The 24,109-nt window shown below is 41.8% G+C and overlaps 1 protein-coding gene across 1 annotated transcript in view; it reads left to right on the forward strand.

The window, feature by feature from the left end:
* The window catches only part of LOC125024081 (transcription factor IIIB 90 kDa subunit-like), an 86,961-nt gene that overhangs the window by 31,833 nt on the left and 31,019 nt on the right, over window positions 1–24,109 (forward strand). Inside the window, exons 8-12 of the mRNA XM_047611750.1 lie at window positions 1,918–2,011; window positions 2,956–3,082; window positions 4,372–4,411; window positions 4,714–4,806; window positions 8,263–8,589. Coding sequence (XP_047467706.1) covers window positions 1,918–2,011; window positions 2,956–3,082; window positions 4,372–4,411; window positions 4,714–4,806; window positions 8,263–8,589 — 681 coding nt within the window. The remainder of the gene's footprint in view (window positions 1–1,917; window positions 2,012–2,955; window positions 3,083–4,371; window positions 4,412–4,713; window positions 4,807–8,262; window positions 8,590–24,109) is intronic.

Genomic DNA, 24,109 nt, shown 5'->3' on the forward strand with positions numbered 1-24,109 from the left:
TTAATCAAGATGCTTCAACCGGAGACACTCGGGAGAGGCTGCTGGAGGCCCAACTCGCACTTTCTGTTAATAAAAAAGAAGTTGTGTGACATGTTTAACTGGGGAGTTTATCAGTGTGACAGAGGGAGCATGAAAACGGTGCAAGGAGATAAACAAGAAAAATAGCCCGTTGCTTTTTTTTAATCTGTGGATATGAAGTAGCGCGCTGACAGGTATAGACTGCAGGCGTCTGCAGAGGCTTGGCTCAGACGTTAAGACACCTGGCATTTATCTCCTGGCTGCTATATTCTGATCCTGTGGGTGAACGGTGTTATTCCAGGACGAGAAAAAAAAACATCGATGCACTTCAGACGTGTTTCCCTTTTGATGGGAGCTGTGTGCAGCCTGAACAGAAAAATGTGTTTAAGCCCACGATTCGATAAACATATTGCATCGTACCGGACTCATGTTCTGGTGAGAATTAGCCTCCGAGCTAACAGGAGCTCTTCTAGTTTCCCCCCATTTGATTGATGAAGACGGACTCCTGCCACCTGCTGGTGTGAACACTTAAACAGGAAAAAGTTGTACTTAAACACACCACAAAGGCCATTGTGTGGTGTTCAAGTGCAACTTTTCTAGTCCAAAAACAGGAGACATCACAGTTGACCTTCGTTCTTCTTTGGTTCGGTTTAAATATGTTGAGTTTTCTTCTGGTGAGAAATCAAACTAATCGTTTTAACCAGCTCGTTAAAGGTGAGCAGTTAATAAACCTCGTTAATCACCTTAAATACGCCTTTAAAACCACGCTGTAAATATATCTGTGGGTTATCTGTCCGTCCTCCCAGCACCTGCCTAAACTTCCTCAGTTCATGTGGTGTTGATTTCATCCGGTCCATCATCATCATCCTCTTCACGTGTGATTCATGGTGCAGTTAATGCGAAGCAGCTGAGCTCAAAGCTCTGCTTTCCTTCGCCGGCCGGCGTCGACCTGGAATACACTCGGGTTTGACGCGTTACCAACTAAGACGTCCTGAAATCGAATCACCGGCTTCCTCTGCCCCGCTGCATGTTTACGCTCACGGTTTCAATTTGCAGCTTTCTCTGTTCCTCTGCTGCATCGCCTGAATAATTAATTGCTCATCATTAATCATTGAGGAGGATACGCTCGGATGGAAGAAGGAAAAGTTTGTTCCTAAACATGATGCAGATATCAAAGTTGATGGATTAAAAAAAAAGAAAGAAGAAGAAAAAATATGCATCTGCTACAAGTTTCTTTCGGGACAGGAGAGTTTTTAAACTGCAGTCTGGATTCGTTCTGAGTTCAAGGACAAAAGGGAAGTGATAAATGACAAAGTCAACTCTGCATTTAAAAGAAACAACGGCAGCTTTGAACTTACATGGTTTCAAGGTAGCGCTGATGAAATGTTTGAGAAAGTCCTGAGCCGAGCTAAAAGCCACCACTTCAGTCCTAAAGGCTGTTAGCTCTGTGCATGTGGAAGCAGAAGCATGCATCTATCTTTTAACAGGCTCTTGAGCGCGGCAACCCTAATGACGCTTATATAACTGTTCCCCTTCAAGGATCGCACTGCAATCCATTGCATAATGTTAGCGTTGTTGTTACTCCTTTTTAAAACCGTGTTTCGGTGTGGGGGTGGACTGTTGGCTCCGCAGGCTGAGGTGCCCCCGTTTGTTGGCTCGTTCTTTTAGTCTCGAAGGTGTTTGTGCAGAAAAGCCAAATACACATTTAAGTCTTCAGTCACGTCTTTTCCTCTTAAGCTCTAATGTCGTGTAAGCCATTAAGGTGTATATATATATTTAAAAGCCTTTCACCTTACTTTCATCTGAACTTTCAGTCTTGTTCCATCTAATTTTTGTTCCTTGGTCAAATTACATCACATTGTTTGTTTATTTATTTATTTATTTTTATTTTGTTTTCAGCTCTTCTAGTCGCAGCTCGTTTCCACGATTTTCGCCGCACTGTCAAAGAAATCGTCAGCGTCGTGAAAGTGTGTGAAACAACGCTAAGAAAAAGGTGGGTGGTGGCATTATGTTAAAGTACTTACAGCCATGTTTGTGGTTCTGAAACATCAGTAGATGATCAGCAATCTGTTGTTTTAAGCTACCGTCTCAAGGGATAGCCCCAGTCCACATGCATGTTGTTGATTAGATTAGTCAAGTAGTCAAAAATTTCATTGTTGCATAACTAATTAGTCACGTTTGTGGTTCTGAAACAGCAGTAGATACTTTTAAGATGACGTCTCAAAACAAGGAATCACTCCAAACCATGCAGGAGTTGTACATGAGAATACAAGTGGTCAAAAATGGTATTGGTCCTTGGTTAATTAGCCACGTTTATGGTTAGGAAACAGCAGTAGATAGCGATACATTATTTTTAGACAGATGCTCAAAACAAGGAACCGCTCCAAACCATGTGCATGTTATTGAGTTCATTATAAATGGTCAAAAATACTGTTATTACCTGGTTAATAAGACATGTTTTTGGTTCTGAAACAGCAGGAGATAACGAGCTACTGTTTTGAGACGGCAGCTCAAAACATGGGATGACTTCAAACCATGTGCATGTTATTGATTAAAATACAAGTAGTGAAAAATGGCATTAGTACTTGGTTAATGAGGCATGTTTTTGGTTCTGAAACAGCGGTAGATAGCGATACATTATTTTGAGACAGCAGCTCAGAACAAAGAACGGATCTAAACCATGTGCATGTTGTTGAGTAGTTTTATAAATGGTCAAAAATACTGTTATTATCTGGTTAATTAGACATGTTTTTGGTTCTGAAACAGCAGTAGGATAGCGATGCACTATTTTTGAGACAGCAGCTCAGAACATGTTTTTGACTGGATTATAATTGATCAGACAAACTGAGATGCGTTTTTATTCTTGGTGTGTGGTTAAAGTGATTGCGTTTGTTCTTTGTAACTTAAAACGTAAACGTCCTCCTGTTTCTACATCAGACTGACGGAGTTCGAGGACACGCCCAGCGGTCAGCTGACCATCGAGGAGTTCATGAAGGTCGACCTGGACCAGGAGTGCGACCCGCCCTGTTTCACGGCCGGACTGAAGAAGAAAAAAGTCCATCAGGTCAGGATTTTATCACGTTTTAAGTTCAAGGAGTCTTAAAATTCACCTGAGGTTCAAGAAGTTAATATCATAAAAATACACATTGCTTATGAAATCACCCCCCCACCCACCCAAAGAGGAATATAAAAATTCATTTTATATTATCTTGATGATTACATGCAGCCCTCAGGCTTCCTCCAATAATTAATGGAGGATATTAACCTCTAAACTACAGCTGTCAGAGATCACTGCACATCCACAAACCATCTCGCCCTCAGCTTCAACACAACTCTCCAGTCTTTTATGCTTCTGTGGAGTCAGATTTTAGACCAAATAAATTGTATTTTTAAACCTGTGGATCATGCGTGAAATTAAAGTTCCAACAATTACTTGATTAGTAAATGAATCAGAACATTTTTAAGTGTTAGTTTGCTGATTTTTCCTCGTTTTAGTCAACATCTGAGGTTTCTTCTGTTAATAAACTAGATGATTAACTCATAAAATAATCAGCGACTAATCAGTGATTTAAACAACTGTAATAGTTGGAGCCGTGTGAACGTTCGTATGAATCCACTTCTGATTCTGTGCTTCAGGTTCGAGTTTAATTTGTGATTTTTAAAATAAATCAATAAACATCAGTCACTTTAAAACTTTATTGACAAAGAGGTTCTGGACAGAATCAACTGTACTGGAAATAAAACAGGAGGAGGTGGAGAAGAGCTTTGGTTCCTTTGTTGTGATGTTTTACTTCCACTTTTATTTTATTTTTTGGCTCATTTTAAAATAAATGAAACACAATAATTAATAATAATAATAATAATAGAAGAAGAACAGTAATAATAAAAACTATCATGAGGCTTAAAGAGATCGACTCCAAAATATAACAGTTTAACACTTTAACTAAAGAAAAGACGATAAAAAAAGACTAGATTCAACTTTATTGTCACATGTTTGGATACAGAGCAACAACCTACATGTGTTTAAACAGAATGTAAATAATGAGCAGCAGAACCTAATGTTTGGTTCATAGAACTGAGCCAGTGTGTTATTTAAAGTGCAGAACAGTCGAGTGGAGCTGGTGAATCAGACTTTAGACAGAAAACAACACAAACACTGGCTGATTTTCCACAGAGTTTGTGACAGAATTGTTGAATGAACGTTGAGGAGGAAGAGTCCGTGTCCTGGGACGTCTGCATGTTTTAGTAAACTGTGCTGATGTGGTTGGATAATTATGAAATTACTGCAGTGACTGTGGGTTTGGAGAAAGACTTTCATTTAGTTTGTCCTCCTTTGTCTTCTCCTTCCTGCAGCTGGAGATCGAGCTGAAGAAAAAGATGGAAAGCTACGAAGGTACGAACACTTTTCTTTCCTCTGACTTTTCAGGGAAGTTCACATGATTTGTTCCACAGTCAAAGTTTCCTCCTCTGATGTTTCTCCTCTTGGCCGACCTTGACTCAGTGAAGATCAGACTCTGGTTTCTACATGATTTAGTTTCTGCTCAACGTGTAATTAACTTTTCATTAAGTCACAGTAGTGACGTATTACAATCGAAGCTGGAGTTAAATTCATGTTGCTGAACCGTTTGCTCCCTTTTCTGTTTTCGTTGTTTAGGTTTTAATGGTTTTAATAGTTTTATTTTCTGTCCTCTACAGATGAGATTCAAGGATACCAGGATGAAATAGACGCAGAGCTGGAGAACAGTCGACCCAAACTGAGAGGAGTTTACGCCGCCTACACTAAAGAAGGTGACGCCCATGATGCTAATGTTTTAACCTTAGTGTGTCCCACATCGTAGCTTTTAGAGACTAAAGACTAAAGACTGTGAGATTTCGCTCCTAACTGAATCTGAAGGAGTCTTAGATTAGAAGAGATTCCTGGACGTTGTCTTTGTAACTCACAGAAACTCTCAGTTAAGGGGAAGGTTGGTTCAGCCCGTTGCTACGTATGAGGCATCATTTCACTGATCCTAAAATATGGAGGAAAATACACCTTTTGGTCACATCAATGGACTAAACCCTAGAATCTCACCTCTATAAAGTCTGTGGCATCAGAAAGAAGAGAAATAAATAGTAGCTCTACTTTAAAATGTGTGTAAACTCAGACCCACTAGCTCAGTATTTACATGTATTTGCTTCCATTCATTTTCATTCATGCTGCTCATTGTTGCTCTTCATCCATTTGGTATCAGCCACAGTAAAATGAATCAGCTTCCATCATTTTCTGGGATTCATGCTCCATATTTCTGAAATTTCGGTTTTGTTTCCATTGAAAGTTTCTTTTTGTTATATCCCATAATTCTCTTTAATTTCTCGTCACACCTGAGAGACTTCACTTTGAGTAAGATGGACTGAAAATGAACTGGTCGACAGGGAAATGAGAAAAAAAATAAGCGTTTTCTTTGCACTTTTGCGATAAAGTTTTGTATTGATACGTCTAAAAAAAAACAAACAAAAGCACCTGATGAGAGCGTAAAAATGTTTAGCACCAAGAATATTTAGAAAGTGAAGAATATTTCCACATCAACATGACGATCTAGAAGCTAGTTTCCTAGCCTCTCAGCTAATAGCATTGACTGTTTATCCTATGAACAAACCCATCGTAACGTCACCCGGAGTGGGCGGAGCCTGTGGTCGCCATGTTGGATGAGCTTTACTCCGCCCACACTCAAATACTCCAAATATGGACGTGGGGGTTGTGTTGGGGCGGAGCTAAAGCAGCCTTGACGTTGAGACCCACCCACCCAACACTCCGCTACCTGTTAGCTCAGGCTAACAGCTGTCACTCAGAGTGCAGAAAATTATGCAGAATTCTAAACAAAAATTAAACAAATGATTTAGAAAAAAAATCAACCCCTTACAGTCGTCATGAGTAGTGAAATAAACATGTTTAATGATGCTGTAAAGTTGGACTTTCTGAAGTTTTGCATTTCCGCGTTTAAGCTTCATCACTCAGACCAGGAGGTTAGCGCCCGGCTAATAGTAGCTGCACGTAGCTGTGTAGCCACTATATAGACGAGAAGATGCTTTGCTCCAAGACCAGACGAGTCGTCTCTGAAATAAAATCCAGGGTAGAAACTCGAGCAGCTGTTGAATAGTTTGAGCGGGACGGACGTCTTCAGACTTCCCAGGTTAAAGTGTGACGAAGCTTTTTATTCGTCGCCGTGTCCGTCTCAGAGAGGATGAAGAGTCCGAGCTGCTGTTGAGTTTCTTCATCCCATCCAAGAAAAACAGCAACACACAACAGACTGCAGCGTCCCGCCGCTCCTGCTCTTTATCTCTTCCTACCTTTGGCTCTTATCTCTGCCTCGGCCAGTCTTTCTTTCTGTCCCGGCGTCCTCCTGCTTTCACGCAGTGGGAGGTTTTTAAAAGGCTGTCACTGATTTTCAGGCTGCTGCTCCAGCTGCTGCTTTTCAGATCCGACAGTTTCTTCTCACAGCGAGTTGATTTTTTTTTTTCTGTCTCGTGGCCTGAAAGTCTGCGACGAGGACGTTTTAATTACAGCTGATTAAAGGACACATTTTAATTAGATACCAGGACGGCCCAAAAAAAAAAAAAAAAAAAAAGACAGTCCCAATTATTTTGTCTCGATGTGAATATTCATCATTCTTTCTATTCTCGGGGATCATTTTTCTGCACTTGTGGCGATTTTACATCTTCCATTTTTATCTGCTGCTGTTTGTGTCGTTGACTTGTTTTTATGATGAACCGTGATGCAGTTTTATAAATCCTCAGGGAAAACAGGGAGTCAGGAGCTGCATAATAATGTGCAATAAAGTGAAGGTGAGCTGAAGAATTATTAGGATTAATTCAAGGAAGCAGGCGTTAGGACACAACTCACTCAGTAGGAGTTAAACCACCATCTCTATTAGCATTGTCGCTAATTTATTTGGAAACTGTAACATTTTTTTATATAATTTAGCAAGATAACTCCAATTGAGGTCTTTTCAAAGTGGACGAACCCTTTCCAGAGGTTTTGAAGCTCAATGTGGCGCCTGTGATCCAAGATGGCCGCCTCCATCTTGGCTCGAGTGCCTGACTTCACCTAAAAAAAAGCTGTAGAGACCAAAGCAGTTTCTTGTACTAGGCTGTAAACATTCTTATTTCAGCTGTAATGTTGTACATTTTAACACGGAGGATACGGGGGAGCCAACATCTAGTGGACAGTTAAGGAACTGCACTTCTGTTCCATTAGCATAAATTTAAGCCTCAAAGTTTGACGTTTGAGCTAATCACAGGAAATCAGACTTTTTTTTATTTGTATTGCTTTGAATGGCAATAAAAATAAACAGCTTTCGAGCCAGAATCTGAAGTTGAACTCTTTTCTCCAGGTTGCTAGCGCTCTCTCTTTGGTCATCAGTAGCAGTAAGCTAATATTTCTTTTAGTTGTGTTTCACCAAAATGACCAATAATGATCCATATTAAAATAAAATGGAGGATTGTTTTGTCAGTGAAATTCAGAACAAGGCCTGACACTTATTTATAATTTACGTAATATGCTAAGAAAAGAAACGTTGAAGCAAAAACTGATCTATGCTCTATAGAAAGGCCCATAATCCTTCATGTTCATTAATATGATAAATTATCTGTAAAGATCAAAACTGTGAACATAAACATGTTTATTTCTCGTGTATAGTTGGACATTTTAACATGGAGGTCTATGGGGATTGACTCTCTTTTCGAACCAGCATCTAGTGGCCAGTTGAGGAACTGCACTTTGTTACATTTTCTCTTTAGCTTTACTATTATTTATTTAAATAACAATTAAAAACCAGGAGATAATGGATAAAACTTGAACAGAAAATGAAAACAAACCCCAAAAACAGACTACATGTTAAATTTAAAGAATTCAAGACACACCTCCTGCAAACAAGAAGAAAACATTTCGTCGTAAATTGTCGGATTTTTCCATCTACTGTAAATATTCTTATTCTTTATTAGGATTTCCATTAGCTGTCATCTAGTGGTCGCTAGACTTCCTGGGCTCCACACAACAAATATGAAGCTGCTACTCGGTGGCAGTTAGCCTAGCTTAGCATAAAGACTGAAACTGAGGGGAAACCACAAAACCTCACTCTGTTTAAAGCTGAAAGAACAACAAAGACATTTCAGGCCACAGATCAGTTTGATTTTCATCCCGTCATATGTTTTATTTCCACCGCTAAGAACGTGTTTATTTACTTTTTTCTTCTTGTCTTTCTGCAGACCTGCTGAATGACGACGTCCTCTCCACGTCGTCTAAACTGGCCGACGTTGAGGAACCAGAGGACGACGACGATGAGCTCCAGGCCGTGGCCAAACACTTTGGCAAAGACCTGGATGAGCTCACTCTGGAGGCTCTGATAAAACTGGAGAAGACGAGAGCGGAGGAGGAGGAGGAGGAAGAGGAGGAGGGTGAGGAGGGTGAGGACCACGTCCCAAAGAGAAGAGGCCCTTCGCTGGCGTCCATCTTGGGAACGATGCCTTCATCGTCCACGCTGGGCCTCCCCGAGTCCATCAACAACTGCGTCGGAGAGAACGAGAAGGAGAACGGTGAGTAGAACCCGACGATATTTTCAGATTTACTGCGTTTGTCTGAACGGAAGCTGGAGACGCCTCATCAGGAGTTATTGTGTCTCAAACGTCTTCGTGAAAGCAGCTGATCTGATTACGAATGCTGCGGTAACACAATAATAATCCGCGTTTATTTAATCACGGTAAATAAGAGCTCTCACAGGTTTAATTGTGGTAATGAACTCGGCTCCGGGCTGAAATTCATTGTGTTGTTTCAGCCGTTTGGTTGAATGTGGGCGGATGCTCAGGAGGTTAGAAGCAACAGAGATACAGTGGCTCTGTTTTTAAGCAAATCTTTTATTATTTTATCTTTTCTGAGTCTTATACTTGTACTTTTTAATGCTTTCGATGTCTGTTTTTTATTTTAAACCCTGTCTCACTAACGTACGATGTCCTGGGGTGTTTTGAAAGACGCCTATAAATAAAATGTACTATTACTATTATTATTATTACCTAATAGCAACTCATTCTAAGTCAGGGAATTTTAAAAAGTCTTAAATAGGAGCATATTTTGCATTGCAGGTCTAAAAAAAGAAACAGAAATGTGTTTTATTTATTCAGTAACGTGGGGTGAACATCAGATGAGCAGGTTTCCAGATTCCTCACTATCCCAGAGGTGAGTTTCAAAGATGGCCGCCCTGTGTGTAAACAGTAATTAGAAGCTCCTGTAACATTCTGTTTATTAGCTCTTGTCATTAGTTGTGGTCTCGTAGATTTCATCACTGTAAATAATTCTAGTAAAAAAACTCAAGTTTTCGGTTCCATTTACAATTTGTGGAACTTAAAAAGCCTAAATTTGGTTTAACATTATAGTAATAACATCAAGAATAAAAACCTTTTTAAATTTCACTTTGCACTCAAAAAATTTAACTCTTGAACAAGTTTCAGACAAAGCAGAGCTTTCGTGGAGGCGGCCATCTTGCTTTCAGACCTCTGTAACTTGTTCTCCTTTAATCTCCTAATACTGAGTGAATGACCATCAATTTAAACACGGAATAAAAGAAGAAACAAAACAAACAACAATAATCAACAAAGTGAAACAACACATTTCTATGTTTGAAAGCCGTGTGAAGAACTAAAAGCTGCATATTTCTAAATAAATCTGTTTAAATGGAGTCAGGTGATTATTTCCACTCAGGGCAGAATAAAAAAAAAAAGGCTGAGCTGCAGCAGTGATCACGACCTCTGTCACTGTGACTTATTATCGGATTCAAAAATAAACGACTACAGGGATCCATCATACGTTGCCTATAATTACCTAATTACCCCTCTCCCCCCTCCTCCCCCGTCCTCCCCCCTCCCTCCCCATCTGGGTGAGCAGAGGCGTTGATGGATGCGTTGTAGCGCTACCGTTCAGCTACATCTGTCCTGATGAGGAAACCTGTGTGTTTGTGGCTCAGAGTGGGAGGGAGTGGGAGGGAGTGGGAGGTGATGGGGGGGGCCAGGAGAGGCCGGGGGAGGAGGGGAGGGGGGGGATAGAGGAGGAGAGGAGGAGAGGAGTGGTCTAATGTTTGCAGAACATCCTGGAAGTTAAAGGTCACAGGTTTGAAGCCCAACAGGACAAAAATACTGTTCACAAATACTGAGCTGGAAGGTTTTTATTTTATTTTATAAAACATCTGAAATGTTTACACTTAACTCCTTAACTTAAAGAGGAGGAGGAGGAGGAGGAGGAGAAAGAGGGGGAGGAGCCTTCTAGTCTTTTTATTTTACAGGATTTATTGGTCTCAGACTTCAGTTAAATTTAATCTGTTGTTTCATAAATATTTTCACTTTTTTAATTCACTTCCTCTTTTCGTCCTCTTCCTCCTTTTACTCCTCCTCCTTCACCTCCGCCTGCTTCTTCTTCTTCTACCTCCTCATCTTCTTTCCTTTTCCTCCTCCTCCTCCTCCTCCTCCTCCTGCTTCTTCTTCTCTTCCACCTTGTTATCTTCCCTCTTTCTCCTCCTTTTTCTCTTCTTCCTCATTCTCCTCCTTTTCCTCTCTCCTTTTCCTCCTCCTTCTTTTCACCTTCCTCCGTTTTTTCTTCTCTTCCTCCTTCATTTCCTCATCTTAGTCTTCTTCCTCTTTCTCCTCTTCCTTATTCTATTCCTCCTTATACTCCTCCTCCTTCACCTCCTCCTGCTTCTTCTTCTTCTACCTCCTTATCTTCCTCCTCCTTCCTCCTTCCTGTTTCCAGTCGAACCTCTTCACTAATAAACTTATTCGTGTGTTGATGTTTTCCGGTCGGATCGTGTCCCGTCCCGTCTCCATGGTAACGGTCTCAGGTCTCAGGTCGGATGGAGACATCGTGTCCCGTCCCGTCTCCATGGTAACGGTCTCAGGTCTCAGGTCGGATGGAGACGTCGTGTCCCGTCCCGTCTCCATGGTAACGGTCTCAGGTCTCAGGTCGGATGGAGACGTGGCTCTGACATCGTGTCTCATACCGTCGCACTAACTCAGGGTTCGGAGACGGAGAAAGGGTCGCGACGCTCTGAATCATACGCTCCCGGGTTAATTGTAAACGCCTCCTCCTCGTCTCTTTTATTTTATTTATTTATTTATTTTATTTATTGTCGCCCTGGTGACGTCGGCTGGAGTCGTCCCTCTGCCTCCGTGAATCGCGTGTGACCACGAGCAACAGAGTCGGCGTTAAAAATGAGGAATGGAGGCGATGGAAGGTTTTTAATTGTGGGCTGGTCGGTGATGTGATCAGAGTCTGAGACTCTAAATCGCTGGGTTCATTCCCACTGTCGGATTTTCTCTTATAGACAGTTCGTATATTAAAACGTTAAATTATTCTGTAGGTGTTTTAGTTTTCAGCCACAGCAACAAAGAATTCACTGTGTTTCTGTTCAGTTCATAAATGCTGCTTGAAAAAGCTAATAGTAGCACCATTTAGCTTCCTAGCCTCCCAGCTCATGCTAGCACCTCTTAGGGGTCCTAGCCTCCCAGTTAATAGTAGCACCTCTTAGCTTCCTAGCCTCCCAGCTAATAGTAGCTCCTGTTAGCTTCCTAGCCTCCCAGCTCATGCTAGCACCTCTTAGGGGTCCTAGCCTCCAAGTTAATAGTAGCACCTCTTAGCTTCCTAGCCTCCCAGCTAATAGTAGCTCCTCCTAGCTTCCTAGCCTCCCAGCTAATAGTAGCACCTCTTAGCTTCCTAGCCTCCCAGCTCATGCTAGCACCTCTTAGGGGTCCTAGCCTCCCAGTTAATAGTAGCACCTCTTAGCTTCCTAGCCTCCCAGCTAATAGTAGCTCCTGTTAGCTTCCTAGCCTCCCAGCTCATGCTAGCACCTCTTAGGGGTCCTAGCCTCCCAGTTAATAGTAGCACCTCTTAGCTTCCTAGCCTCCCAGCTAATAGTAGCTCCTCCTAGCTTCCTAGCCTCCCAGCTAATAGTAGCACCTCTTAGCTTCCTAGACTCCCAGCTAATAGTAACGCCTCTAAGCTTCCTAGCCTCCCAGCTAATAGAAGCTCCTCCTAGCTTTCTAGCCTCTACACTAACAGTAGCTCTTCATAGACTTCCAGCTAATAGTAGCTCCTCTTAGCTTCCTAGCCTCCCAGCTAACAGTAGCACCTCTTAGCTTCCTAGCTTCCTAGCCTCTAATCCAATAATACCTCCCCCTAGCTACCTAGTCTCCCAGCTAATAGTAGCACATCCTAGTGTCCTAGCTTCTACACTAACAGTAGCTCTTCATAGACTTCCAGCTCATAGTAGCACCTCTTAGCTTCCTAGCCTCCCAGCTAATAGTAGCACCTCTTAGCCTCCTAGCCTCCCAGCTAATAGTAGCGCATCTTAGCTTCCCAGCCTCCCAGCTAATAGTAGTTCCTTCTAGCTTCCTAGCCTCATCATCAGACATCATCCTTGTGTCCTAGCTTCTACACTAACAGTAGCCCTTCATAGACTTCCAGCTAATGGCAGCTATTCGTAGCCTCCAGGCAAATACTAGCTCATACTAGCCTCCCAGTCAATAGTAGCTCTTCCCACATTCCTAGTTTCTAAGTTAATAATTTTTCTTCCGAGCCAACTAGCATCCCAGCTAATAGTAGCTCCTCTTAGCCTTCCAGCTAATAGTAGCTCCTCAAAGCTTTCTAGCATTGTAACTAACAGCAGCTCATTTTTGCTTCCTAGCCTCTAAGTAAATAATGGCTCCTCCCAGCCACCTAGCCTCCCAGCTAATAGTAGCTAATTTTAGCTTTGTAGCCTCCCAGCTATTAATAGCTTTGTCTTCATTTCTATTTACATCAGTGTGTGTGGACATATGTTCATGATTAGCCTTAAGGCTGTGTTTCTTTTTTCCTGGCTGGTTACAGGAGGTTGGTCCTGGTTCGGTTCAGGTTTCGGCTAATTGTGGTGGACGAGGGAGGGGCCCATGAGGGCCGCCCCCCCGCCCCCCCGGCTCGGAGCTCAATCTTTGAAGTATTAAGTGGACAGGGTACCTTGTCATTAGGGCCGATCCTTTCATCTGTTCACTCCACTCTGCTGTGTGTCGTTTGTTTGCGGAGGAAGTGAAAGAGTGTAATTTAGGATTCAATCAGGAAAAAAAAAAGAACAAGAAAGGAAACGTCGTCCAGAACAGAATCTCTGTTTGAGATGGAAACACAGACAATAAATGTTTACCTGGACTATAGATATTCATACTAGTATAACCGAGAGCTTCTGGGAAATGGAGGAAATATAAAACACGTTAGTTTGTAGATTCTCTTCTTCCTTCATCCTCCTCGTTCTTCTTCTTCTCTTCTATTTCCAGTAGGTTCTGTTCCTCCGTCCTTTGAACGCCGTCCTTCTTTCCTACTTAATCTCCTCTCTGTGTCTCACCTTGTCTCACCCCTTCCTCTCCCCCATCGACGGCCTGTCTGAGTAATGGCATTTTCATTAACTCGCGCTGAGGGGAGGAGGGAGACGGAAAAAGAAGGAACGTGACTCCGACACCTCGGCCCGACTTTGTCACATTGGTCCATATTCGAGGTCTCGAGGTCTCAGGGTCTTCGGGTCTTCTGGTCTTCAGGGAACCGTGGCAGCATTGATTGAGGCGAACTGTTTTCAGAGGAGCACTTAGTCGGATCGATGCCGTTTGCCCTGACCTTAACTACCTCGGTGAGCACAGCTCCACGGCCCTCGTCAAACCACTCTGCCGAGGTTTTTATTGGCTGCAAACGTCTGGGGGGTACGAGTCGCCTGAAATGTGTGAAACTAGGTGTTAGGAGCAGCTTTTACTTCTGCAGGCGACCGGACCTGAACCCTCCTATTATTTATCTATGGGGTCAATTTGACCCCATTCAGTGTTTAAAATCTCTAGATATATGATTAAAATATTTTTTAGGATAGAGCTACTGTTAGCCTTACTAGCCTCCCAGCTAACAGTAGCTTTTGCAAGCTTCCTTGCAACTAAGCTAGTAGAAGTTCTTCTTATCATCATAGCCTCCCAGCTAATAGTAGCTATTCTTATCATCATAGCCTCCCAGCTAATGTTAGATCATCTTAGCTTCCTAGCCTCTCAGCTAATAGTAGCTATTCTTATCATCATAGCCTACAGATAGCATCCTGGCCAGCTAATAGTAGCTCTTGCTAGATTCCCAGCCTCCCAGCTAATAATGGCATTCCCAGCTACCTACCATCTAAGCTAGTAGAAGCGCTTCCTAGCCTCCCAGCTAACAGTAGCTCTTCCTGTCATCCTTAACTCCCAGCTAATATTAGATCCTCTTAGCTTCCTAGCCTCCCAGCTAATAGTAGAAGTTCTTCTTATCATCATAGCCTCCCAGCTAATATTAGATCATCTTAGCTTCCTAGCCTTCCAGATAATAATAGCTAGTCTTATCATCATAGCCTCCCAGCTAACAGTAGCTCTTTCTAGCATCCTGGCCTTGCTAATATTAGTTCTTCTTATCATCATAGCCTCCAGATAGCATCCTGGCCAGCTAATAGTAGCTCTTGCTAGATTCCCAGCCTCCCAGCTAATAATGGCACTTCCCAACAACCTAGCATCTAAGCTAGTAGAAGGTATTCCTAGCCCCATGTAACAGTAGCTCTTCCTGTCATCCTTACCTCCCAGCTAATATGAGATCCTCTTAGCTTCCTGGCCTCCAAACTAACAGTAACTCTTCATATTATCATAGCCTCCAGATAGCATCCTGGCCTCCCAGCTAATAGTAGCTCTTGCTAGCTTCCCAGCTCAGAATTTATAATCACTTGCCCCACTTAGCTTTCTAGCTAGTAGAAGCTCTTCCTAGCCTCCCAGCTAGTAGCTCTTCTTATCCTCAGAGCCTCATGAACATGACTCTTAAATTTGTAGGTGCTAACTAGAAAATATAGATTGAAATTTAACAGTTTTCTTACAATACGTATCATTTTATGATACTTTATTTAATCCTACATACATTTGTCCATAGATACAACGGCACGGATACAAAACATTTGCTCTTATTTTATCCATCAATCTTTACTTTAAAACAACACGACTGATAAGACTAAAATCATGACACAAACAAACAAACAGTAAAAACAGTGAGAGCCAACATCTAAAAATGTGTCATATGCTGCATAAATATTGTGTGAAACGCTGGTTGTTGGTGGTTTTTGTAGCTTTGGTGTCATAACAATGATATTTAGAGGTGTTTTGAATGAACTTCAGCTTCTCACACCTCGAGTATTTTACCGGCTGTTTAAGAAGCCACACGACTCTTCTGCAAAAAAAAAAAGAAAAACTAGCATAAAGCCGTCCGTCCTCCTCTTACTACAGTAAATCTCTGTGTGTTTCCTGGTGGAAGCTCCTCCGCCGAGTCAATTATCCTCTTTTATTTTTCCTTAAACGAGCAGCATCCGTCTGCATCTCCCTGCGTCCACAGAGGAGTCGCTCAGGGATGAAAGAGAAACTCAAAAGGCTCATCCCTGCGTTTAAAAAAGGCGGCCGACACTTTAGATCTGAAACGAAACAAAAAAAAAAATCTTTTTGGTGTTGTCTCTTTGCTAACGAGCAGACGGAGCCTTTCAAACCAGGAGGTCACCGGTTTTAATCTTTTCATCTGGAGCAGGAGGAGGAGGAGGAGGAGGAGGAGGAAGGCTCTTTAGTTATTCAATCTCATCACATTTGAAGGAGAAGTGAGAGTCGAAGGCTCAATCTGTGGAGCTGAAAGAAGCTTTTTAAATAATCGAATCGACGATTTATCATCGTTTTAAATATTAATGAGAAGATTCTTCAGGTTTATTTACTGGTTAAAGATGCGAAAGACGAGTCGTCGCATCACAATAAAACACAAGGATTCTTCTTCCTCTGTCATCTTTATCATCCTCTTTTCTTTCATCTTTGTTCCCTTCTCTCTCCTCTTTACCTTCTTTCTCTTTTTGATTCCTTTTCTTCTTCTTCTTCTTCTTCTCTGGTCTGAATCTATAAAGGATGAACTGGTCCTCACAAGTCCAGTACTTGGTGATTAAACACATTTGAGGGAAAGTGACATGAATCTGAAACCTGCTGAATAAATATTTCATTTAACCGTTAAGTTAAAGCCTGAAGCCTCCTCCTCCTCCTCCTCCTCCTCCTCCTCCTCCTCCTCCTCCAGGACAACAAACGTGGAGCTAATTGTGTGTTTAATTAGTAATAACTAATGACTAATTTAGGCTGATAATTGCAGCCTCTTTGCTGCTGGGACAGCTGGTCAGGCCTTTACATGGGGGGGGTCAGTGTGGGTGGGGGATTAACAGACATATGGTCGGACGGATTCGAACTAATGAACCTTCAAAGAACCTAAAGAACTGGTCTGCTTTTGGTTCGGAACCAGTTTGGAACCAGTTGGTGGAAAAGGGGCATCAGATGAGGAGAGACACACAATTAAAACTAAAGAAGAAGAAAACTGAAGATAATTATTATTATTAGTCTAATAGAGTCATAGAGGTTTGTTTCTTGGTGCTTTTTGAATATAAACGCATGAGGAGTGAATGGATGTGAAGAGGTAGATTTCTCCATTGTTCCATCTTCTTCTTCTTCATCCTCTGCTTCTTTCTCCTCTTCCAGGGGGAGTTAAACAGAAGGACCTCCTCTTTTTTTTCTTCTTCTCCTTATTTTTCTGCCTTTCTTCCTCTTCTTTCCCCTTTCTTCTTCTGCATCTTCTTCTTCTTCTCCCTCTTCCTCCTTTGCTTTCTTCTTCTTCTCGCTTTTCCTCTTCTTTCTTTCCATCCTCCTTGTCTTCCTCCTCCTCCTTCTCCTCCTCTTCCACCACCTCCTCCTCCTCCTCCTCCTCCTCCTCCTCCTCCTCTGTATATTCAGTATAAACTCTGAGTGTTGAACCATCACCTCTTCCAGCTGTGATTGGTCTGACCAGAGATGACAGCAGCCGTTTAGCCGACAGGAAACCACTCGCCTCTGGCTATTACCCCCCCAGCCTCCTCCCTCCCTCCCTCCTCTCCTCCCCCCCAGCCTCCTCCCTCCTTCCTCCCATCCTTTCTGGGGGCTTTTATCATGGACGCTGCTCGGTTTTAACTCCACTTGATGGAAATGATTAAAACATGTGTTGGTTTCAGATGAATGTCAGGAAGGAGGCTGTAACAAACAAACACGACACGACGCTTTAACCTTTAACCTGCTGCGTCCTGATCTGACGCCTCCACCACGTCTAGTAGTAAACCTCTAATAACCACGTAGATCTGGATTAATCCGTTCTCTCTGCTCCACGAGGGGAACAAATAAAAATAAAGATGAACCAGAGATGGAATCAATGAGGACGAAGGAGGAGACATCATCTAAGAGTCTAAGAGTAGAAAGATGGAGGAAAAACAATAAGCAGACTGGACTAATTCTTCTTCTTCTTCTTCTTCTTCTTCTTCTTCTTCTTCTTCTTCTTCTTCTTCTTCTTCTTCTTCTTCTTCTTCTTCTTCTTCTTCTTCTTCTTCTTCTTCTTCTTCTTCTTCTTCTCTTCTTCTTCTTCTTCTTCTTCTTCTTCTTCTTCTTCTTCTTCTTCTTCTATCAGCAGCTCTTCCTTTCTTCCTCTCACTCTTGTTTAATTAATCCCTTATTAACTGTGAGTTAAGCAGATGCATTGACATTTAAATGTAGCATCAGAGGCTAACTGTGCTAGCATGCTACAGCTGGGAGACAGCAAGAACTTTATTTATTTAATTATTCCTATAGGAGGAAAATGTATCCTTAACCTCCACCACCACCTCCTCCTCCTCCTCCTCCTCCTCCTCCAGTGGCTCCAGTAAATAAACCCAGATGCTCCTGGGGAGGAGGCGGCTCCTCCTGCTGTAGTTTGAGGTAACGAGGTCTCGGGGCTGAGGAAATAAATAGACCGGGAGGTTTTCTCGTTGACACCGACGGGTCGGGCCAGCCCATTAAAACCTGACCCCCCCATCCCACCCCCACCTCCCCCCGACCTTAGAGGAGCCCAGACCCAGAGTCCTCCCACTCAACCACCTGCTCCTCCTCCTCCTCCTCCTCCTCCTCCTCGGCAGACTGCAGAGTGAGGAGGTTCATACATGGATGAGCTGGAGGCTCCATGAGGGAACACACTGACAACTTTAGAGGAGAAAAACCAACGAAGAAGAAACAAGACGAAGTAGAAACAACAGAAGAAGAAGAAGAAGAAGGAACAGAATGAGGAGAAATGAAACGAAGAGGAGGAACAGGAGAAGGAGAAACAGAAGAAGAAACAAGACGAAGTAGAAACAACAGAAGAAGAAGAAGGAACAGAAGGAGGAGAAACAAAAGGAGGAGCAAGAGGTGGAGAAGGAGAGACAGAATAAGTAGAAGGAGAAGGTTTCTCCTCCTCCTGACTCCTTTAATGTCAGATGTTAAACTTATCTGTTCCATTAAAAACCAGACCTCCTCCTCCTCCTCCTCCCGCTGGTTGTGGCGGAGTGTTGCTGACATCAGATCCTGCAGCATCTTCACACCTCACTGTCTGAGGAAGAGGAGGAGGAGGAAGAGGAGGAAGAAGAAGAAGAAGAAGGAGGAGGAGGAGGAGGAGGAAGAGGAGGAGGAGGAGGAAGAGGAGGAAGAAGAAGAAGAAGAGGAGGAGGAGGAGGAGTCAGCAGACCGGAGCTTCCTTTTAATTTATCCAGTGTGACTTTTCTCTCCTCCTCTCGTCTTCTGATCAGGATTAGAGGAGATCTCTGAACTCCTCTTAAGCCTCTTTTCTAATATTTCTCTCTGTGTCTTTTCTCCGGTTCCCTCCTGCTGACTTCTCTCAATCAGCCTCTTTGTCTCCTTCATCCCTTCATCTCTCTCTCCTCTCTTAATCTTTCCTGCTCTGCCTCTTTTTTATTTTTTTTTGTCTTGAGCCTCTTTGGACTTTTCTTCTTCTTCTTCTTCTTCTTCTTCTTCTTCTTCTTGTTCATTTCTCGTCTCTTAAAGCAGGAGGTTGTTTGTTGAGTGTCCTGCTGGTTCTACCTCCGTCTGTCTTCACGTCTCGTTCCTCTGCAGAATAAAAGGAGTTCATCACGACTCCCACCTCCACCTGGAGGCTCCAGGAACAAAGGAACAAACGCAAAATAAAGCAGAAATAAGAGAGAAATAAAGCAGCGCAGGCATTTAGAGTTTTTGTTCCTAATAAAAGCGACGCCTCCTGTTGCTGTTGTGACTGATGTCGACGTGCACAGTCAAAAATAATGGTTCTTAAAGGGTTCTTTAAGAACAGCACCTGAAGAACCTCTTTATTTGCATAATCTAGATAGATAGATAGATAGATGGGCTTTATTTCGTTGTCACATCACAACACACAATAAGAGACAATATAAAAATCCAATATTTATGACAAATTACTCGTTCCTCCTTTGACAAAATTAAAAACATCTGTGAGACACTAACTAATAAAATCATGAATAAAAACGTACGTTATGTTCAGAAAGTTGTTTAATGAACTGGAACTAATGAGACTTTCTTCTATGAGGACGAGGTGACAGACTTCGGCTTCGGCACATTCGTTAATACAACGTTTGCCAGATAAAGTTACACACAATTTATTCACATCATCAAGATCATTAAAATTAAAATAGGACTTAAAGTATAAATATATCAGTGTGAATGTCCATATAAATAACGCACAAACATAAAAACATGAGCTTCTGACTCAATGGAGCCAGAATCACATAAAGTACTAATCCACTAATCCACTGATCTATGTGGTTCTTTAAGTCAGAGATTTGTATCATACACTGTATTTGTAACTATATCTATTTATATACAATATTGTGCATAAAGACATTTCATATAGATTTGTAAACATTATATTTATATAAAGTTATTTACAGTTTATACAACTATAATTAATAATGTTTTATATATTTCTCATAGCGCGATGTAATTATAGTTTCTACAGTTTTTTTTATTAAATATACTCGTATGTTAATATGTACTGATGTCACTTCTCGAGGCCACGCCCCCTGAGGGACAAAAACACAGTGAAATTTGTCAATAAATACAGAGAGACCAGGGAAAAATGTGGACAATTGGACTTAACAATGATCCATATGAACTATTAGGGATTTGGAAAAGTTGATTAACCTCAGTTTAAGTTGTTTTCAGTTAGTTTTAGGTCATTTCAGTTCTGATAAATGTAGCTAAATGAAAGATGCTAATGCTAAGAGCTTTACTGAGAAGTAACGTTAGCCATATAAAACTGTAGCGTTAATGTTTTATTGTTAATTGTTGGAACTGAAATAGTTACTGTCCAGTCAATCCTTCATGTCAGCAGCTGAAATAAACATGACTTCAGCCTTTTCTGCAAATTTCTTCATTAGAAACAACTGTAGAAGGAGAATTTTAATATTAACCCGTTTTATTTCCATGTTTTAGCGGCTCAAGGCTCAAAGCTCAACGTCAAAGCTGATAAAAAGACAGATGATGTCAGACAGCTGCTCGTCACTGGATTTCACTTCGTTTGGCCAATTATTGTCTCGGATTTAATTTGCGTTTCTGTGTCGAGTTACCAAGATAAAAACCTTTTAATGCTCCTCCCTTATTTTACGTCTCCTCCCTCCATCTTCAAAGCTTCACCTGTTTTAGTTTCACTCCTGGAGGGATTTCTCTCTGTTCTTTCTCCTCTCTGGTATCAAGCGTCTTATTCTCCCGACCACATCAGAGGACGAGCCTTCATGAGGGGGAGGGAGACGGGTGAGGAGGGTGGAGGAGGTGAATGTGTGGTCGGGTTACCTGTGGGTGATGGAGTTAACAGCCTGGAGGAGCTTCAGAGTTCTGTTACCTGTGTTCATGAAAAAGAAAAGAGAAGAAGAAGAAGAAATGAGTCGAGCTCAGACTGAAGATGATGTGACTGGACCGTTTCCATGGAGACGGAATAAAACGGTCTGATCAGACAGATGACAGGAGGAGAAATGAGGAACCTTTATTTAATTTATTTATTTTTATGTAGTTATTTGTCTTTGGTGCTGATGTGGTGACGTGATCCACTCACACATTAAAAGGTTTGTGGCTGTTTCCACTGATGGATCCAGACGCTTCGAATCATTTCATCTCGTGTCTGAAGACGAGATAATTTCATCCTTCAAAGTTAAATCATTATATTTTCTTTCTCCTTTTCCTCTTTCGTTTTCATCCTGCAGAAGAAAAAAACTGTTTTATTAGAAATGTAATAAGTGCAGCTGTGATTAAACCTCAGAGCGTTTTGGTTAAAAGCTTTTATCGTCCTTTAGTTTAGTTAGTTCACTGGAAAATCGATGGTGTGTGTTGTGAAGTATCAAAACTTCTCAATAAAAAGTCTAAATAAACCGACAGAGACAGAAAAACAGATGAGAAATAAATGAAGGAGGTTAAAGTTTCAGACTTATTCCACGTAAACAGAAGAAATTAAATTAGATTTTTCCTGAGTAACTATTGAACTGTTCCTCAATCGCTCGTTTAAACTAGTTTTCATCTTTATTTCTTCTATAAAGTTGAACATTTTTAACACGGAAGTCCATGGAGATGGACTCATTTTCGTAGCCAGCCTCTAGTGGCCATTAGTGGAACTGCACTTCAATAGTTATTCGTAGCATTGAGCTAATATATTCTTATGTTTGACGAAAACGTTTGACCAATAACGAGATTTTTCCTGCTGTAAAGTTGAACATTTTAAAATGGAGGTCCATGGAGATTGACTCATTTTCGTAGCCGACCTCTAGTGGCCATTAGTGGAACTGCACTTCAGTGTTAGCCTCATTTATTTAGCCTCATGCTGCCGTTTGAGCTAATCCCATCAATTCATGGCTTCGTAGCCCAAATCTTTTGCACATTGTTTGAGTTATTAGTAGCAATGAGCTAATATTTTCTTATGTTGTGTTTCACAAAAACATTTGACTAACGCAACAACTCAACAACGATCCATTCACGGTGCATTAAATTAGCTTTAAAGATCAAAACTGGCTGTTAACATGTTTTTTTCATCTGTTTTGGTACAGTACACTCTGTGACATAACTGATTCAGTGAGTTGTTACTTTGCATTGATTCGGATATCCTGAGTCTCTCTAGTGGCCATTAGTGGAACTGCAGTTTTTAGTTTTTGAACTTTGCCACCTGGTAAAGATGAACCACCTCGAGCTTCTTTTAGTTTTTTGTTATAATTTCACATTATTTTATTGTGACATCCTCTCTCTTTGTCTTTTTCTTTCTCTTTATTAAAAGAACTTGAACTTCCTGAACCTTAGCTGTGCAGATTCCTCTCACCAAGAACAATTTTTTCTGGCTTTGATCAAATTAGCGAGTGCAGATATATCAAAGCAGCGGCTGAATAATTACCCGGTAATTGCTCCCTCCCTCCCCTCCCATCCTTCCCTCCCTTTTCCTCCTCCCTCCCTCCTCCCTCCTCCCTCCTCGTCCTCCTCCTCTCCGGGGTCGGACCGGTGTTATCAGCTCTCAGTCTTTCCCTCCCGGAGCTGCCGATCTCTCTCCGGGCTCGTCTCCATCTTATCTCGTCCTCGCACTTCACGGAGAGGAAGTTCTTAGAGGGCTGGGCCCAACAGATAGCGACTGACCTGCCTCTTCCCTCTGGAGACGTTCATTTCTTTCTTTCTTTCTTTTTAAGGGAAGCTTTAAACTCCAAATGCCTGACTAGATTATCTCCCCCCCCCCCCCAGCCTCTCCACCCTGCTCAGTGTGAGGACGTCCTCGTCTTTCCTCCCCTCACCTGTCTTCCCTTAATGAAGCAGGAAATCTGCCCGTGGACTCTTTGAAGCCGCCTTCCTGTTGGGAGTTTGAACGTGAGGGAAGGCCGCTGTGAACACGTCAGACGCAGGAAGCTGACGGACGTTTAATAACTCGTATAAACCTTTAACATCCATCTTTTCCCGCTTTGACTGAATGTCGTACGCCTGCAGGCGGCGGCTAATCGAGCTGGAGAATCTGTCGGAGTGGAAACATCTTTTGTTTCCTTTATTAAAGTCGGATTTTTTTTTCTCCACTGCCTTTTTTCTTTCTTCTTTCTTCTTTTTCTTTTTATCGAGACATTAAACGCGTCCGTTGCGTCGTTCTCGCAGTCAGCGAGGCGGCGGCGGCGGCGTCTCGTCTCAGGCTTCACGTGAATAATTTAAAGTGCTGCTTCAGCTTTTCAAAATAAAGCGCGAGTCTGAGTGAAAGGAGGGCGTGTTAATGTCGAGGCTGTTAACGTCTTATCGGGAGGTTTATTTGTTGATTCAGGCAGCAGGAAGTCGACCTCCTGTTAACTCTTTAACACCAACGCTGGTTCATATGTGGGACAGAACTGATTCCATTAATAAAAGTCATCGTAGGATTCAACCAACACGTTGTTTCCAAACAAAAAAGTTCAGGAAAGCCCAACAACTTGTTATTGGTTCATCCAGAACTAAACCACTTAGAGAGATTCTGACTTTTGTGATAGAAACTTCAGAGTCTAAAAAGAGACAAAGAGCATGAATGAGCTCCAACATGTTCATGAAAAATATTCCGTTACTTTGAGTTTCTCCTAAATATGAGTTTTTCTGCAAAAAGGCCGAAATTATGAGAGGTTAAGATGCACGTGTTTTCATATTTAAAGTCGTCTTTTTTAACATGGACGTCTATGGAGATTGACTCGATGTCAGAGCCAGTATCTACTGGACATTTAAGGACTTTTTTTTGTGTAAATAATTAGCTAAACAATGATCACAATGGTCTGTTTAACTTGTTGATGGAAGATGTTCCACAGTATGAGAAAGTTGACGTCCTGTTGAAATGTGCATGTTTATTAGACCTTTTAAGTTGAAGGTCGACAGGATGGACTCGATGTCAGAAGCTTTGTTGTCGTTGTAGCAGGAGGTGCAGCTCCACATGGTCTGCAATAAATAGGAGACATCAAAATAAAACACAAGGAACATTAATTTAATTATGGTCTAAGTAAAAGAACAGAACTTTGTAAAATATACATTTATATACATGTTGCACCGTTAGCAGCATTAAATAAAATGAGTCTTCATCCCCCAAAGGTCACGTCTGAGGATCTGCTCTTTCATGTTAATTAATTAATGTAAAATGTTGTTCTCTGTGCTGCGTGAAAAGGCCTTTAATCCTGCATCTTATACAATAACTGGAGAAAGAGCCTGT

The sequence above is a fragment of the Mugil cephalus genome, chromosome 17 (genome assembly GCF_022458985.1).
Source record: "Mugil cephalus isolate CIBA_MC_2020 chromosome 17, CIBA_Mcephalus_1.1, whole genome shotgun sequence".
Classification (NCBI taxonomy): Eukaryota; Metazoa; Chordata; class Actinopteri; order Mugiliformes; family Mugilidae; genus Mugil; species Mugil cephalus.